This window comes from Stegodyphus dumicola, chromosome X2 (assembly GCF_044657685.1).
Source record: "Stegodyphus dumicola isolate Sdum_Otavi_A_Nest chromosome X2, ASM4465768v1".
In the NCBI taxonomy this organism is placed as follows: domain Eukaryota; kingdom Metazoa; phylum Arthropoda; class Arachnida; order Araneae; family Eresidae; genus Stegodyphus; species Stegodyphus dumicola.
This window is the reverse complement of record NC_140781.1, coordinates 115635304-115653980: the sequence shown is the minus strand read 5'-3', so window position 1 is coordinate 115653980 and position 18677 is coordinate 115635304. Positions and strand designations below refer to the sequence as shown.

The 18677-nt window shown below is 29.9% G+C and overlaps 1 protein-coding gene across 1 annotated transcript in view; it reads right to left on the bottom strand.

Moving 5' to 3' along the window:
* The window catches only part of LOC118187466 (protein neuralized-like), an 86905-nt gene that overhangs the window by 10792 nt on the left and 57436 nt on the right, over positions 1-18677 (bottom strand). Inside the window, exons 4-5 of the mRNA XM_035357700.2 lie at positions 11679-11965; positions 4964-5080 (exon numbers count right to left, since the gene is read on the bottom strand). Of these exons, the coding sequence (XP_035213591.1) occupies positions 4964-5080; positions 11679-11965 (404 nt within the window). The remainder of the gene's footprint in view (positions 1-4963; positions 5081-11678; positions 11966-18677) is intronic.

The window sequence follows — 18677 nt, the reverse complement described above, 5'->3', positions numbered from 1 at the left end:
TATATTAATTTCATAACTACAAAATATTGAGCATTGAGCATTGACGCTGCCATTTAGAATCAAAAGGAAAGAATAGAAACTTGTGATTACAGCTTTTGGTGTAGAAAAATTAACATTTTTTAGGAGGTTAAAAAATTGACAAACATCCGGTATATATTATGCCCTTCAAAGGGTTAAAATCTCCCAAGATTATTATAAATAATTTTAATAGGATAAATGGCACACCAGCATTGACTGATTTTTAAGCACATACGTAATACTTTCTTGCAATTCATAATAAGTATACAGTAGCTAATGAACTTCTATTTTCATAGTTATCTAAGTAGTGATATTCTTAAAAATAATTTTGAGAAAACTGATATTAAAACATTTAGGTATTATGTGCATCAATTTGTTAACACTGTTCACAAAAGTTACACCAAGGCAATGTTATTACCGAGTTTGTAAATGAACAAAATATTTTAAATAAAGTCACTTATTCAAAGTTTAGTTTGCCATCACATCTTCCTACACAGTTTAAGAACTGTTTAAGAACTTGATACTTTTTGGAATGTTTTGCAAATTTTGTGCTTGAAATCTGAATTCAAACTACCTTTCAACCATTTACTCAAATATTAATTTCAGTGTATGACAATGACAGCATGCATATGTCAATGAAGGTTAAGTTTAACAAAAAGGCGGGGAAAGGGCTCTAGCCGTCTAAAAGCGAATTTAGAGAGAGAGGGTTTTCTGAATTTTGAAAAATCTTCATATTTTTCTTCCTCTCAATAAAATCCAATGCAGTGAAAGGTGATCTTAAGTAGGTCACATGATGTCTCAAGCAGTAACAGATGATCTTTATATGGCCTTTTAACTCTAATAATATTCTATATTTAATTGATTTTGCATGCAATTTAATGATTACTTAAAATTGCTACATTACAATCAATTTATCCAGGCAAGCTAACCACGAGAAATAAATAAGAATCTTGCAATTCTGCTTATTTAATTGCATTTTTTGTAGCAGCCACTAACATCAAATGATGAATTTAAAATATTTTGGATTTCCAGTTCTTTTTTTCTGTTATGTACATATTAAAAGAGACATTATCTCTTTGGAAAATGTAGACTTAAACCATTGTAATTAAAAACTTCCTTGAATTCAGAAGTTCTTAATTATTATCGCTTTGAAAAATATAGAATTAAAACCATTGTATTTAAAAACTTTCTTGAATTAAGAAGTTTTTAATTACAGTAGTTTTAACTCTTTATTTTCCAAGGTGATAATCTCTTGATTAACATTTAATTAGTCTTAGCTGTGTTTGAAGGTCACTTTGCTAATGATATATGAATATACATATATATATATATATATATGAATATATAATTGAAATAGAAATTGAAAAGCTAATAAGTAAAGTGTGGTAAGACCTATTTGGTCTTAAAAATTTTGCACAAAATGCTGCAAAAATATGAAATAATAGGAAGAAATATTGTAGAAAGCTCGCTAAAAAGTTACCAGGAGCTGTGGCTCCAAGAAATAGTTCCACGCAGTATTTTTTAAAATATTAACATGGAAATAATTTTTAAAAATATTAACATGGAAAGCAAAGTAAAAAATGCACGTATATTGATATATACATACATACATAAGCTTAAAAAGCAGTTCAAAACCTAATCCAACTGTGTACTGAAAGCAAAAAGTGGTGGTAATAATGAAAAATAAATTTTTAAATAAAATACATCTAAAATTCATCCTATATTCAGTTCAGAAAAAACGTATGTAAAAACAAAATACAAGAAGCATAGTGGCAAATTGCAAAAAAAAAAGGGGGGAACACGCCAAAACCAGAAATGAACTAAGAAATTTACATCTTTCACTGCATCCTCAATCAAGGGGTTCGTGGATGAAAGAAGTACATAAATTATTATGCTTCTGAGCCACTAGACACAAGGTTTAAAATTTTAAATAACCTCAGAAAGCAAATCAAAGTAATCCGTATTTTTATCAGTCCTGTTGGATTTCAAGGCTGGAATATTCAAGGCTTAAATGGACAGAGATACTCATTTTCAAAATTTGCAATATTTCATATTATTTTTGAGTTTGCATTGAGGGGTGGGTAATAAATAAATTATAATACTTCAAGTTTTGACTCTTAATGGTATTCTTTTGTAATTTGCTAGTATCTTTATAATTTTGTTACGTATGGCATGCCAAAAAAATTCCACATATGTAATTTGTTTTCACAGACTAATATGTAATTAATATTCCCATGAAGTTTTGCTACTTTAAAATCATAATCTGGTAATTATAAAAAAAGTTATTAAATTACAAATATTCTTAATTTTTAATCAATGCAAACAATATTACAGGTTGGCTAAATGCAAATACTGAAGCCTGCCTAGAACATGAATTTTGTACATAAATAAGGTTTCCAATTTGAAAAAAAATATATTCACTGATATTTTATTAGAATTGTCATCACTTATTCTCCTAACATCAGAAGCCTTTTTCTAAAGAACATTTAATTTTCCATAACATACATTTTGCTCTTCAATTTGTATATAGACCCTAAAATTGATCTCCGATTTTTGTAACAAATATCTCATCAATTTTTGTTGTACGTCAGTCGAACCTTTTGTGTTTTATTTTTTCAAATCAGTACAAATTTTTTCTACATAAGTGTAGAAGGCAAAGGAATGTGTAAAAAATGGAATTTCATAATTTTTATGAAATTAATTTCTTTAAATTTGAAAATGCCAAAATGTTTTAAATGAGGCAAATATTTACATTTCTGTAACTGGCAGTATATGTTTGCAACCGATGGTTTTGAAAATAACAGCTGGGTAAGGACTTTAATGGACACAGTGTGCGTGTGTTTGCATGCGTGTATACATAAATTCTAACTTCATTAATGAAATTTTTAATTTGAGCTTAAAATAAAATAAAAGTTTCACCTACAGACACAACTTTAAATAGAAAATCATCATCTCCATATACTGCACTAAAAATATCACAACTAATTCCATTTTAATATTAGAAGTAAAGAAAATGAATTGAGGCAAAGATGTTTGTGATGAGCAGAAATTTTATTTCTAGCCGAGTTCTGATGCTACTCCATTCAGCTGAGAATGAGAAATGCTAGGGTCAGTGGAATAAATTAACTTCCAGAGAAAAACACTTGTATTTCAACGTTTTTCATTCAATTAAGGCTCCAAGTATATGGTGAGAGAAGCAATGCCATGGTTCAATTCAAAATTTTGAACTATTTATTTACAACCAGTATTTCACACTGTAGTCAGACCCTTTTTTTGTTCCTTGTTGTATCATTATACACCAGTTTCAACCAATGATGAATAGAAGCAGATCTCATTTTGCGGGGGCATTTTGAGTCAAATACCATTCCCAAACTTAGAAGCAATGGTATTTTATTACGATGGGCTTATTTTATACATCCATGAATGACACAAAAACAACTACAGTACAAAGTCCGTAATCCGGACTCGTGACTCCGGGACTTCGGTGATTCCGGATTAGGGGTTTTTCCGAATTATAGATCATCAATTTAAATTAGATGGCATGCAGAAATTATACAATTAAAAATATGAAATAAAAACCATAATTTATTAAATAAAAAGCATTTATGATCTAAGGGGTATCAAATTTTACAAAAAAAAAAGCTTAATATTTATTTGTTTACTTTATTAAACAGTTCTTTCAATGCGAGCATGGGTAAAGCATACATTACACATAGTCGAAATTAGAAAATTGCAACCAGACAACTATTTGATGTGCATTCGTGATATTTATAATGATGAGGAAAGTGATTTAAATCATATCAAAGACGAAGTACATCAAGATGAAATACTACACTTAGAAATTATAAGCCGAATAAAATAAAAACATCTGCCTTGAAGATAAGGATAGTGCTAAGAGATCAACTTTCAGTTCATTGTGAGCCATGACTCCCCCCCCCCCCCCGCAGAGCAGCGTGAAATTGATAAAGATTTTGGAATGGTTAGAAAAACAAATCATTAAGCCAAGCTGTTCTGATTACGCAAGTAATATCATGCCAAGTAGAAAAAATGTGGTTCATTTAGATTATGTCTGAAACTTAAACGACACTTAAAACCTGGTGAATCCCTTTCCGAATATTTAATTGCCATGCGTGAAATAGCCAGTCGCGATTCTGTTGATGATTCATCAATTCTTGATGTGTAATCAATGGGATACCCGATCAGAGTAGTAACAAAATTATTTTGTATGGATGTAAAACTATTTCTGAATTCAAAGAGAATTAAAAATTTATGAGAAAATCCGCATTCCAGATACGAAGAATAAGGCTTATTTAAGTACTAACACACAAAATAAAGCATGCCCTATACCTAATAAGAGTAACGAACCTAGGTGTTATAACTGTGGAAGTATAGGGTGCATAATGTATGTGCATTCTTTAGCCGCATGCGTAAAGCATACGGAAAAAAAAGTAGTTTGTGGCTTTGAGATCCGGATTATAGATCATTCCGGATAACGGACGTCCGGATTACGGACTTTGTACTGTACTACATCATGATGCCTACCAAAAAAAAAAAAAAAAACAAATCCAGCAAATTTTACATAAAATGATCAAGAAGCTTAAACTGATTTGTGCAGTAAAACAAGCAATTGGCTTTCTTTATAAATGGTACAAATATAAGGCTTAATTTAAAAACTGTACAACAGCTGTGGTACTAAGCTCTCTGCAGCTTAAATTACTTACTCTTAACAATCAAAGACTGATACAATACCTGCCTACAAAATAAAATTCAAAAACTGAACCTCAGACAATGAAATTTTATTGAATTAAAATTGAATGCCAATGAAATTAAAACCATATAATGCTTAATTCAAAAGTAAAACAACAAACTTATTGTGTCTTAGTCATATAATGCTTGTAAATCTGATAATTCACATTCTCTAGAATACGCTTTTGTAAAGACATACCAACTAGCCACAATTCTGAGATGGAGCCTATAATATTAATAAACAGCCATAGTGGCTGTGTAGGATCAACATGAAAAACAGCTGACTTTTGATCATTCTTCAAAACAATTACTTCCCCTAAAAAGAGAAAAATACTTATTACTAAATTTCAAATACTATATATAGAAATATTTTTTAATATTATAAGTAGTAAAGATATTTACTAATATTTAAAAAATTGTGTTTTTGTAATTAATATTATTAAAAAAAAGAGGTTTTACAAATCTGTCACTTCACAAAATAAAAAAATTAAAAACGTATTTTATTTACACATCTACAAAATAAGGGAATATTAGTTGTATAACCAAACAATAAGAATGTTGCCCATAACTGGCCATTCAATGTAGTTTCTTACTTCTGCATGGAGGCTTTGGAATTAATATAAAGCCATTCCTTCTAATTTTAATGCCAACTTAAAGAGGTATGCATTTGATGCGTTCCTTATTACATTAACGAAAAATTTTCTTTGAGTTTTGATTTCATGAATATCATTGACTACAAGGAATTACCATTTAAAATTCAGATACAGAGTAAACATTTTTTGATGTCTTATTTACAGATCTCCAAACTATATAAAATCACTCAATCTACAAGAAACACATTCCAAAAGGTATCTAGGTCATGCATGGCCGAACTGCAGAATGGCTCTCTAGCTCATTAAATGTAACTTACATTGTAACAAGTGGTTTTTTTTTAAACACAATATGCAGCAGATATTGCAGTAATAGTTCAGTTTTTTAACAATCAAATTTCATTTAATTATACTAAGCATATAATAATTTGACAAGTTCAAAATGTGCAGCTTACAGTAATTAGCAGAGTATTAAATAACAGATAATTAGGTAATTTCATCTATGCGACGTCATGTTATGGCGATGCAATTTTTAAGACAGGTACTAACTAAAGGAATACCAGAAAAGATGAAAACATCAACAAACTGTACTAACAATACTATGGATATTTATATATTTATAATCTGCTCTGAGTAAAGAAAAAAAAAAAAAAAAAAGAATCCAAAGCCCCAGTTTGTAATTAATGTCAAGCAAAGCTTGGATATGACAGGGTCTTGGTTGTCGCATTAATAGTGAGTTAAATAAAAAATACTTTTAATTAAAACAATTGGGTAGTATTTCAATTCCATATTTTCTGTACTGCAGGTTCTTTGTTCTGTTAAAACTTTTTTTTATATATTCTTTCTGCACAGTATGGGTTCAGTTCCGCACACTTGGGTGCATGGATTAAGATTAATTAGAAACTGATGGTTTTACTTGTGATGTTAGCATATTATTATAAAGACTCGTTCTTATCTCTTTCGATTTTCAGTTTACTCTTTCTAAACTCGGTTAAGATTTATAAACAAGAAGAAAAAAAAAAGAGGGGAAAGCAGGAAATAGGGGGTAAATGCCTGATTTTCATTCTAAAAATATAAATACACAAAGAGAAGAAAGTTTAGCATACTTTTCTAAATACAAAACAACAGCAAAAATTTTTTTTTCAAAAATATACATTAATTTTAATATATGCAACAGCAACAAAAATTTTTGTTCATAAAAATACATTAATTTTAATATATGCAAAATTCCTTGTTAGTTTAAATGAAACATACTTTTGAATTTAAAACTATTTTACTACTCTTAAAATGACATAAACATCCATTTGCTCTTGAATATTTTAACTCAAATATGTAGTTAAAGTTTTGACCATCCATGATATAAATTTTCACAAAGCTTCAACTATTAAAAAGTTTCTATTCGAAGCCTGCTTTGTTTCCTGCTTTTAAACATAACCAACTACATAAACATGATCCTTAGACTACATAAAATATTTATATTTTCCCTAATCTGGAGCTCTCTGCTTATGCATATTCAATACACATTTCCAAAGTCATTTCCCATTTCCATTCATTTAAGTCATTTTCCTTTTATAAGTATGGTATCTGAATCCATTTTATACATTCTTAAGCTGAGATGCAAATTGTATTTGTTACTAAGCACACTTCAGTACTGTTGATACTATTTAACTCAGCCAAGCTAGAAACTATCCATGCAATTTAATGGATCCCATACTTATATTCTAAGAACAAAACTCCACTGAATACCTAAAAACAGCATTATTTTGAATACCTAAAAATGTCATTCCTTTGAAGACCTACTAAGCCAAGGGTCTTCAACGAGCAAGAAATTCACACGCAAGTGGAAAATGATTTCAAATCATTAAGTTTAGGCATCATAAAAGAAGAGCAAAGCTACAAGGAATACTTTTTATTTATCATATATAATAAAAATAATTCATAATACAGTACAAAGTCTCTAATTCGGACGTCCATTATCCGGAATGATCTATAATCCGGCCTCAAAGCAACAAACTCACGCATGCACATTTGGTGCGCGAATCCGCTATGCATGCTCGTAAAGCCAGTAAAGTGTTTACCCATGCGCGCTTCTAATAGTGGAGAACGTTATTGAAAATGAAAAAATTTTTATTGACAAGTTAGTCGGTATTCTCGACATAGCAATTGCAGGACTTGAACAGTGGAACTTTGTAACTGAACAAGAAATTATGTCTGTTTATAGAATTAAAGAGAAAGTATTAGCACAAAAAATGAAGCAACTTAAAAACAACTTACATTGATAGAAATGTTTACAAAAAGTAAACAAATAAATATTAAGCTTTTTTTTTTTTTGTAAATTTTGATACCCTTTAGATCATAATCGCTCTTTATTTCATAAATTATGGTTTCATACTTTTAATTGTAAAATTTCTGCATGCCATCTTACCAGATTTAAATTGATGACCTATAATCCGGAAAAAGGCCTAATCCGGAATCGCCGAAGTCCCGACGAGTCCGGATTATGGACTTTGTACTTAATTTATATTCATTCAATTCAAAAAATCTGCAGATCTTGGAAACAAAAGTCATGCAAATTAGAGAACTTTGAGGATTATAGGTTATGTTTTTATGAACTTTGTTTACACTTTTCCAACATTTAAAATAAATTTGATTGTTTGCAAATAAATAAATAATCATATCATACTTCAAGGTTATTTACACAGTTTTTATTGACTACAAAACTGATATATTTTTAATACATATATGCAAAGAAAATTAATGTCAGTACAAGGGAAAAATTTAAGAGGGAGAAAAAGGGATAAATAACAAGAAACTGTTTTGTGGAATGAATTAAAGAACTCTTTTAAAGAAATACCTCAAAGTTTTGTAAAAAGAATTATATATTTACCAGCAAAATTGCTTTCAAAGTAATTTTCCCCCCTCCCTTAAATGAGAAAATGTATAAAAATAAATGAACACATAATTTCTAGAAACCCCAACAAAATGGCTTTCCATAATTAAATCCCATCCAACAGTTGGATCAATAACATCATGCAGTTGGATCAATAACTTACAAGAAGTTACTAAAATTGAAATTTTTGATTTATTTTTTTTTAAATGTTTTTTAATCCCTTACTTACTATTTTATTTTTTGCTTTTGAAATGTCTGTACATGGGTTATTTTTAAGAATTTATTATCTCTTTTTACTGCAATATAAAGAAGCTTGCTCAATTTATAATACACTGTAATATAATACATTCTATGATTATAAATAAATGGTTTCTAAAAACTAAACGTGCACCTTCATTATTTTATATCTATGTTTTCACGAGTCCACATATATAACACGGTGTCAGAATTAACTCTGCTCTTGAATTTAATGCATAAAGTAATATTTTAAGGAGTACTTGCATCTGAAAAACTTAGAAATAAAATGGCAGAAAAAGACCTTGAATTGCAAGATGTTTTATTTTACATAAAAAATGGATGGCCAGAAAGAAGTAAAACAAGGCCAGCAGTACAACCTTACTGGCTTTATGTGACAAAGGATTGCAAAATTTGTTGCGGACAACTAGTTTTGCCATTGCCTCTTAGAGAAGAAATGAAAATACTGCACGTGTCTCACAAAGGTATAGTTTCTGGTTTAAGCTAGAGAGTATTTTTACTGGCCTAAAATCAACAAAGATGTGGAAGAATATGTTTCCAGATGTGAGATATGTCAGAAAAATCAACAGGCTAATCAGAAAGAAGTTCTTTTAGACTGTGATCTACCAGAGAGACCTTGGCAAAAAGTTCCCAATGATTTCTTTTACCTGGGTGGATAACAATATCTGTTAATGATAGACTACTTTTCAAAATATGTAGAGCTGAAACCACTTAAGAGTACAACAGCTCAAGCTGTAATGACAGTTATGAAGTCCATTTCTGCAACACATGGAATACCAGAGAAGCTCATTGCTGATAGTGGACCACCATACAACTAGGAAGCATTGCAAAAATTTCTTGAAGAACGGGGTATTATGCATAGCATCACATCACATCAAATTTTCCTGGAGCAAATGGTCAAATTGAAAGATCTGTTCAAACTCTCAAGAAGTTTCTGAAAAAAACTGCGGAAGAAGGAGAAAACTTGTACATTGTTATGCTAGATTATAGAATTCAATCTGCAAAAGATTTGCCATCCCCAGCTGAATTATTAATGAGACGAAGACAGATCTTTCCTGCACTCACATTCTAAAACATTGCAACCAAAATTTCGAATAAAAGGTGAAAGCAAAGCTTTTGAAGGAAGGCAGATGATGCGAAAGAAATATCCCAATAAACATGAAGCCCATCTTCCAAAACTTCATAAAAATGATAAAGTATGGTTCAAAGGAAAAATTAAAGAGCCTTGGAAACAGGGTATAATCATGAAGACAAGTCCTCAACCAAGATCTGATGTCATAAAAGCGAATGATGGAAGCGTGTATAGGAGAAACCAACATCACATTCATAAAGACAAATCTGTGTGTAAAACTAGAGAGTGGAACAGAAGAGCAGAAGATTTCTTTGGACTTGGTCAATCAACACAGGATCAACCTGCTCTTGTAGATGATGATAAGCAAAATCCACCTAAGGAACAGGTAAGTGATTCTACTAAACATTCTCAAATTCCAGGAAATGTGTCAACTGAGTCAGTGTTAAGAAGATCAAGCAGAAATAGAATAAAGCCTCTTTGATATAGATACAATTACGAAGAACTTACTGATGCTATAAAATTATACTTTATGGACTAATTATGGAATTTAATGAAATGTTTATAACTCTAAAATATCAGTTTAATTAGTAAATCATAATTTTAAAGATTTAAGCTAGTCATCAAGGTATGCAATTTTGCTAAGTTTTCTAAAGTCAACTGTTAAATAATGATGCAGATGCAATTTGCCAAAATGTTTCTAAAGTTAACCGATAAGTAAGTAATGACTTAATATAATTATTGTACTAATTTTGTAACATGCACTTGTCTTGTTTTAGATATAAAAAGAGCATGTTAGATATTTGTTATTGTGCTAACCAATAGATGGCAGTGCCTCTAACCTTACTGTTAGCCCAGACAAGTGCACGGTAATTGTGCTGCATCACTCTCGTCACTTGTTGCGGACTACGTAGCATTAATGTCTCTCTTATGTATAAATAATATAATTTAATCGTATAAATAAACAGTAATCTATCTGTGTTTGACAAATCCACATACATAACAATCTATACTTCATTTATTGCAAATATATAATTATAAATATTCACACATATGCTTATTAAATAAGCATAACGATCATAATAAATGCAAACATGAACTGACCACTTGGAATGAGAATGCAAATTATTAAAATCTTGGATAGAAGTTCAACTGCATACAGAGGCATGCCTATAATCTGGGGGTACAGGTACTGGGAGGAAAAGGAACATGGAATGTATCAGAATTTTCCACCTCATTCAAATTCTTCGACAATAGAACAACATGCACCTGTCTGTACTCATGCAAATTAAAGGTTACATGAATGCAAAGAAAGGGGGAGAAAAGCCTATTTCCTTAAGTATGATTCACCATCTGACATGCCAGATAAGAAAGAAAAATTGTTTATTTAGTTTTGGCTTTGATACGAAAGAAAATGCACGTTCGTTTAAAAAAAGGGGCTAAAAACTAAAAATAAGCATTAAAAGCAAAAATAAGTGCTTTAGAGGAAAAGTAAGCACCAATATGGGCCTTTATACTTTATTTTCAAATATAAGGAGTTGATAAGCACTTGTAAGGACTGCTACATGCCCTGGTAAAGGGTTAGAACACATAAAATTTATGTGCAACTGTAAATATCACTATATTCTTAAAAATTAATTTTTCATACATTTAAAACCAAAGTACAAGAGATATTTCTTCAACTTTTAAATTTCAAAAATAATATAACTAGTTTAAGCATGAATTATAATACATATTTTTATGTCAGTCTGGCATAAAGTTACATTTTTATTTATTAAATAAGGCTACAGGTGATAACAACAAAATGAAAGTAAGGCATTTTACCAAAAAAAGAAAGAAAGAAAAAGACTACATTGTGCAATTTATATTTCACCTATACGCATTCTTTTTATATTCAAACATTTTTTTAAATCTTAGGGCATTCCATTTAAAATTTACTTCACAGTATAGAAGCTGACCTAATTCAACTGTGTTTGAGACACAATCTACATAAATCTGAATGCATACATGACTCTTATAGTATTAAATTTTAACAAACTCTTTGCATTAAAAAAATCATTTAAGTACATCAGCCTTATAAATATACCTAAAAAAACAGAAAAATACATACCTTCTGCATTTATTTTGTAAACAATAATATCCCCAATTCGATAATGGTTAGTATCTGGTTTAACAACCCAGTACTCAAGCCGATCCATTAAATCATCTGTATTTTCTGGAAGTTCATATTGATCAAGATATGATGGATTACAGGATGTAATACCATACATTAAAGGTCCTTTCGCAAAATAATCAGTTTGAAGAACTTGCATGATAACATTTTCACCAATGTTTACAGGTTTCTCAGTAAAAGCATACGCAAGACTATAGCATCCTGGCTTCCTTGAAACAACAGCTCTAGAAAACAATAAAAATATATGTGTATAAAGACTGAAACAAAACTACAAACAAATTTATTAAACTTAATTGGAATCAACTGGCAATAGGCCTTTAAATTCAAAACTTTTAATTAAACATATCCCCTCTTCAAGGATACACTTTGCACCATTCTGCAGCATGTTATGTCACTTTTTCCCTGGGATTTCTCTGTAAAAAAGTGCCCAATCACTGCTCAGGATTAAAGCAACGACTTTCCAAGCTAGCAAATACTACTATAACTAGTAAACATTCTCCTTTGCTCCCTAGCTAAAGGATGTCTCTAGCTTGGCCACTTCTTCTCATCAGTAAAAATGTAATAGGTCATAATTAATATTGTGGGGTGTGGATTGCCCCCATTGTGCTGTGCTATGCCATACAGTAATAATAAAGATATTTCCTAATTATCAACATTTTGAGATTCTTCAAAAGTTACATCTAGTAAGATGTCACCAATATGTTTACCACTTCCAAGAATCTCCACAGCAGTTTTCCAAACCATGATTAAAGTGAATTGGTGGCTTCCCTAATTAAGTAATCATCTAATATTAGTTATCTACTACAAAATAAATTATTACACATAACAGACACATATTGTATATATATAAATGTGTGTGTATGTGTATGCATGTATATAAGAATATATAGAAAATCAAAGATAAAGGGGAATGCGTAATCACATAATTTCTAGTACACACACACATAAATACATAATACGAAAAGCATTTTTCCTGTGAAATTTTGTGAAATTGTTGCTAGAATATTGTGACTGAAACTATCAGTCATCAGAGTTACAACAACAGCTCAATGAACAGCAAAAGGGTGAAATTATAAATTATGCTACTTTTGGTCTACAATTATAATTTATATAAAATATTATGCCGAAATAAACTTCATACAGTCACTCTTAAATTTCTATTATTAAAGACTTAATCTCTTTGCTAATCTTATCAATTAACAACAAACCAAACAATACCATAAAAAATTACATTTTACCTTTATTTTAAATAGACTTAATTTTTATACCTTCGTGGATTTTACATAAAAATTTACACAAAACCTTCAAAAATAGATACATTAAATATATTCACATTAAAAATTATATGTAATTATATTCCAAAGCAGCTAATTTCATTACAGCCAAACAAATGAATCTTTATAAAAAACACAGCAAAAATTATTTTTATACAGAAATTATATCAATTAAATATGAATTGATCAAAAGTCTTATTTAGATAAAAAGTTTATATTAAAAACAAGAAGCACTTCATAGCTATCAGTGCAGGTAGAGCAAGATAATCATCAATAATTTCTAAGAGAATATAACTTGAATTTACATTATACATTATGGAAAAAAATTTTGAAAAAAAAATTGTGAAACTTTAATTTAAAATCAATACCAAATTCCAATTAAATTTTACCCAATTAAATATGTTGTGGTGAGTAAATCTCAAATCATAGTTTTTATGAATTTAAATACTCTTATATTATTTAAAATTCATTATTTCTTTCCCTTAAATGAAGATTCACCACAGCTTAGCAGTAAGATTGCCAAGCACTGGTAGTTCAATTTAAATTCAAATCCCGGCAAATGGATTGGTTGCTAGAGAGCCTTCATGGTTTTATTCATTTAAAACATGAATACAAGTCAATTTCCCTCAGAAAGTTCTTCACAAATACATCCCTCCCTTTAAGAAGGTAGCTCTCATATGTTTCACCATAATCAATTAATGGAACATAAACTCTTTATCTAAAGACTTTTAAATGTTCTATATTATTCAATTATACTACAATCTAAACATAATTTACACCTTTTTTTTCTTTTCTGTACCTTCCTTTGAGCTCTAACATTGCAATGTTTCTTTTTATTATTTAAAATTTTAATTATCTTTATTTCTTCTTTTTTCCTACAACTCTATCAAATACATACTTATCAACCTAAGAGAGCCCACCAGCGGCCGAGCGGTAAAGTCGTTGAACACTGGTAGTTCGGTCCGAGGTTCGAATCCCGCGAACGGGCTGGCTGCATGGGTGTTTTCGTGGTTTTCCCCATATGTAACGTGTATACGAGCCAGTTTCCCTTAGAAAGTCCTCCACGAAGGCATCCCTCCCCTTAGGCAGATAGCCCTCGAGGCTTTGCCGTAATTAAATAACCTAACCAACCTAAGAGATTCAAAAAACCAAGAGTTTTTTTCACAACAAAAAGATTTTTTTAAATGATAAAAATACATTCTTTAATGAATTAACTTTAAACAGTTATTAATTAATACCTGTTCAGTTACTAATTCTTAAATGTAAAGTAAAAATTATTACATGTAAAATTTTTTTTTATTATTTGCATCTTTTAACAAAAAATAATACTTTAATCAGTTTTCTTACACATGCTATGAACAGTGGCAGATGTTGCTGTCATTAAGGGAAAAAACTTCATAATTTTGTTCATAGCAACTGCCAGTAGGCCTGCTTTTGCTAATAAAAATTTACCTAATATGTCATTACTAATATTAGATCTAAATTTAGTGACTGTTTTTGCAACTACACTGAAAATCCTCTCGTGCTCTGCATTACTATGGGGAATTGTCAGAATGGCCAACATTATTCTAGACAGTTCACTACATTTTAAAATTATTTAAGCCCCTTTCAGTTCTCCAACTAAACTTCACTGGTTTTAATCCTAGCAGGTTTTATAACTTTATCCAAAATTTGTAATTATAAACTGCAAATCTGTGTCTACAATTTATCAGCTGCAACATCAAGATCGTCTTTCACAACTGAAATTATATATCAGAAAAAGATGCATTTACTAGAGCAGAAACATATGCAACTTTAGCATATAAATCACTTTATTGTTGATTGGAAATTTATGTAGTATGTAATGAAATAGTCGGCAGAAGTAGCTTCTAATGTGGAAATAAAACTTATTTCTGTCTTCCTCTGAAAGTTCTTCAACAACTTTGTTAGTTACAGCCCCTATTCCTGCAAATCAACTTTCTTCTGATTTTATATTTCACAATAAATCACATCATATATAGAATTAAAAGACAAAAGAAAGATTGGTTTTACAAACTTTGATAAAAATGTTTTGCAGTCAATGGAGTTCTGCTTTGTAGAACTGTGTTAAGAACATCGAATGATGGCAAAATTAATTGTGCAAAAAAGTAAAACACTTTGTTAAGGTCTGAAGAAAAAAATATAAATATTAGTTCTTCATAAGATATACTTACAGTAATCAGAAAATATTTCCCTTGATGAGCAATTTTTTTTATTTTTATTTTTAGAGAAATTTGTATCAACTTTATGCTTATATTTTACAGTATTATTTTGAAAAATGCCAATTAAATTGCTCACTTGCATAGAAATTATTTTTCTCAAACCTATTTTTAACAATGGAAGTAGTAACTAAATCTCTATTTACTTTAGGTTATTTTATAACTTTCAATAGTCTTAACTCGGCATTTAGTTTAAAAAATTCAAGAAGTGGATTTCATTAGTCAAAAATTCTAAACATTTCTTTAAAGATAGCCATGTGTACATACATTCAAAATTTCTGAATTTTTCATGTTCATTTCATGCTTTAAAATTTTTCTCATTTCAGTATTATGCAGCAGTTAGAACTTTTCAAATTTTTCTTCCTTTTAGAACTACTTTCAAGGCAATAATATAATAAATATCAGCAATGTAGTCATCAAATCTTACTGGTAAAGGAGCTGCCCCTTTTTCAGCTGCTGAATTTAAGAGGTGACAAGTGTTCCTCATAATTTACAAATCTGAATTTTTCTTTTTTTAAGATGTCTGCAATACCAGTCTTCAAACCTACTATTACTGGTGCATTATCGGCACCAAGTGCTACGCATTACCCAGAGGAATCGCATTTTCTTAAAAATTTTTAATAGTTAGGTGTGCTATATTAAAGCTTACTGAATGGCCTTCTAAAGTGAGGACAGAAAGTAAACTAAATTCAATTTCTGAAGATCCTGGATTAAAAAAAAGAAACAACAATTGGATACAGTTTTGAATTGGCAGTTTTGCTTCCCTCCGTAGAGGCAGAATGGAACTGTTTCAATACAATCAATAACTGAAGATTTATTTTTCATACCCATTTCTTTAACAACTGCAGCCATTTTTAGTCCTTGCACTTGAGTATTAGCAATTTCGCTGTCAGGAAATATTTTTCTAAATAAAGCTACAGCATGATCCAATGCATTAAGCTGCAGATTGTGCTCTAGTAAAAAGGCACAGAACAGTGTTCTGCGCTATTAACTTTTTGCTCCTTTGTTTCCATAGAAAAATTTAATTTTTCAGTTCACCCCCCAAGAGATTTTATGTTGTCCTTGTGTATCCACATATTTCAGAACATCGGCCCTTCCACCATGGGAAATAAAAAAATCACCACAACAAATGGTATGCATCGCAAATGTATTACATTTTCTTGAGGAAATAATAGAAGGAAAGTCATCTGCGTACGATTTTTGAAAAGTACACTGCACAAAAAAAAAAGAAAGAAGGGACCTCCTGTTTCTACTGGGCCGATTGACGAAATTCAAATTGTGGTTTTCATCTCTTCAAAGTGCGACTTAGGATATATATTAGATTTATATATAGCATTAACATAGGTATTTTGACACATAATCGGACTTTTTCTGAAATAACATACCAATTTTTTTCCATATTTCGATTCCAAGACTCAAATTATGCCAGACTGCCAAGTTTTGTAAAAAATCGCATGAGTAGTTTTAAAAAATTAGCTCTCAAAATTTTAGCTCCTCAATGTTAATTGAATTTGGTATATATTTATTAATATCTCTTTCTTTATATATATATATATATATTTGTTCTTCCTTTCACAATTCAAAATTTAGGTTCATTCCAAATAAAATTCACCCATTTCTTATGATTTATTTTTAAAATTTGTAATTTTTATAAATTTTTTGAAAACCATTTTGAACTATAACCTATAAAATTTTTACCACTAGCTTAACGTAGGTGTATTCCTAAGCATACCTGCAAAACATTAGAGATTTTTATTCAAAATGTTTTAAGATATATGCAAATTTACATATTTTTGCATATTGAAATTTGACATCATTTTTTTTTTCTTCCGAGCAATAATAACGCCAAATGTAGTTTATCGATTTTGTTACAGTGAAATTACCACAGCTATTTTTAAGCCTAAATTTCATCCCTCAATGATACGTAATAAAAATTATTAATACTATAAGAAAAGCTATTTTTAAAATTATAGATGATATTATTCAAATTTTTAACTTCTTATAAAATTTCTTTCTTTTTCCCTTTTTTATAAAAATATTTGTCAGAGTAAAATTTTACCTTCGCCATGTTATCGTCTGCTACTTTATTTTAACTGCTTTTAAATTGAATTGGCTAAAACTGAGAAAGTTCGTTTGATGTTTATTTTCACAATGTTTTTAAGCAAACACGACTTTGACAGTTTGGGTCATGTCTCAACTTTAAAAATATATATATATAAATTTTTACATTAATCCTCTTAGAAAGAATGTTTTAAGTAGTAATTTCCTCTTGTGTTGTATATTATATAAAAACATGTTCTTTAATATAATATAGAAATTATTAGGCTTAAAAAAATCTAAATTATACGATTTAGATTGTTTGCACATGATATAAGAATCCGTTTACTAAGTGCACAGGATAAGTGCTGCTGGAGTGGTTTATTTCTTTCTCATTTAAAAAAATCTTTTAATTCAAATATTTATCCTTTGGACTTTGCTTTAAACTTTATTTATAGTTAAAATGTCTAGAAAATGAAAAGCTGTCTTCAGCTAAAACGCATTTGATGCAACGAATATTTTAAAAAATTTGACAATGCAAAATTTATGGCAGTGTAACGATGGAAAAATCTTAATTTCCTTGTGTTGGCACTGAAAACAAATGTAGAAGGAAAGAAGGAAATCAGGCCGGGGGAGCAAAAATTTAATGGGGTACTTCAAAAAGGATGGGTGTTCAAAGAGTAAACACCTGTATGTGTACACCAGCAAACAGCAGGAATTGAGTTTGTGCCTAAAAAAACGGCAAAAACAATATCATTGCAGATTAAAGTGAAGAGTGACTGGTTTTTGACTATATGATTGTATAAATTTTAATTACATCATAGAACATCATATCGTATCATAAACGGAGCATCCCATGATTTCTCAGTCGAATTACGTGAAGATTCAGGAATTTATCCAGTGGATATGGATATAATCTAAAGATGTTTTCCCTCTTGATGAAACCAGTCTTTCCTTTCATCTCATACCTTCAAAATGCCTAGCCTCTAAAAACTGATAAAAGCTCTGACCAAATACTGATGAAATGGATTTAATTGGATTGTTAAGTTACGGCAAAGCACAGCTATCTGCCTAAAAGGAGAGATGCCTTTGTGAAGAACTTTCTAAAGGAAACCAACTCATATACACGTTACACGAGAAAAACCACAAAAATGCCCCAGCCGGGATTCGAGCCCTGGAGCAAACCACCAGAGTTCAGTGACTTTACCGCTCGGCCACTTTTAGGCCTTTATGAAATGGAAGGCGATAACTTTATTTAAAATGATTGTCAGAAATACCAAATGTTTAGAAAAGTTGGATGCTTTTTAATATACTTGCAGAATGCCTGAAGAAAAAAAAAACAAGCCATTAAGAAGAAAATTTAAATTTTTACATAAAATTTAGTATTT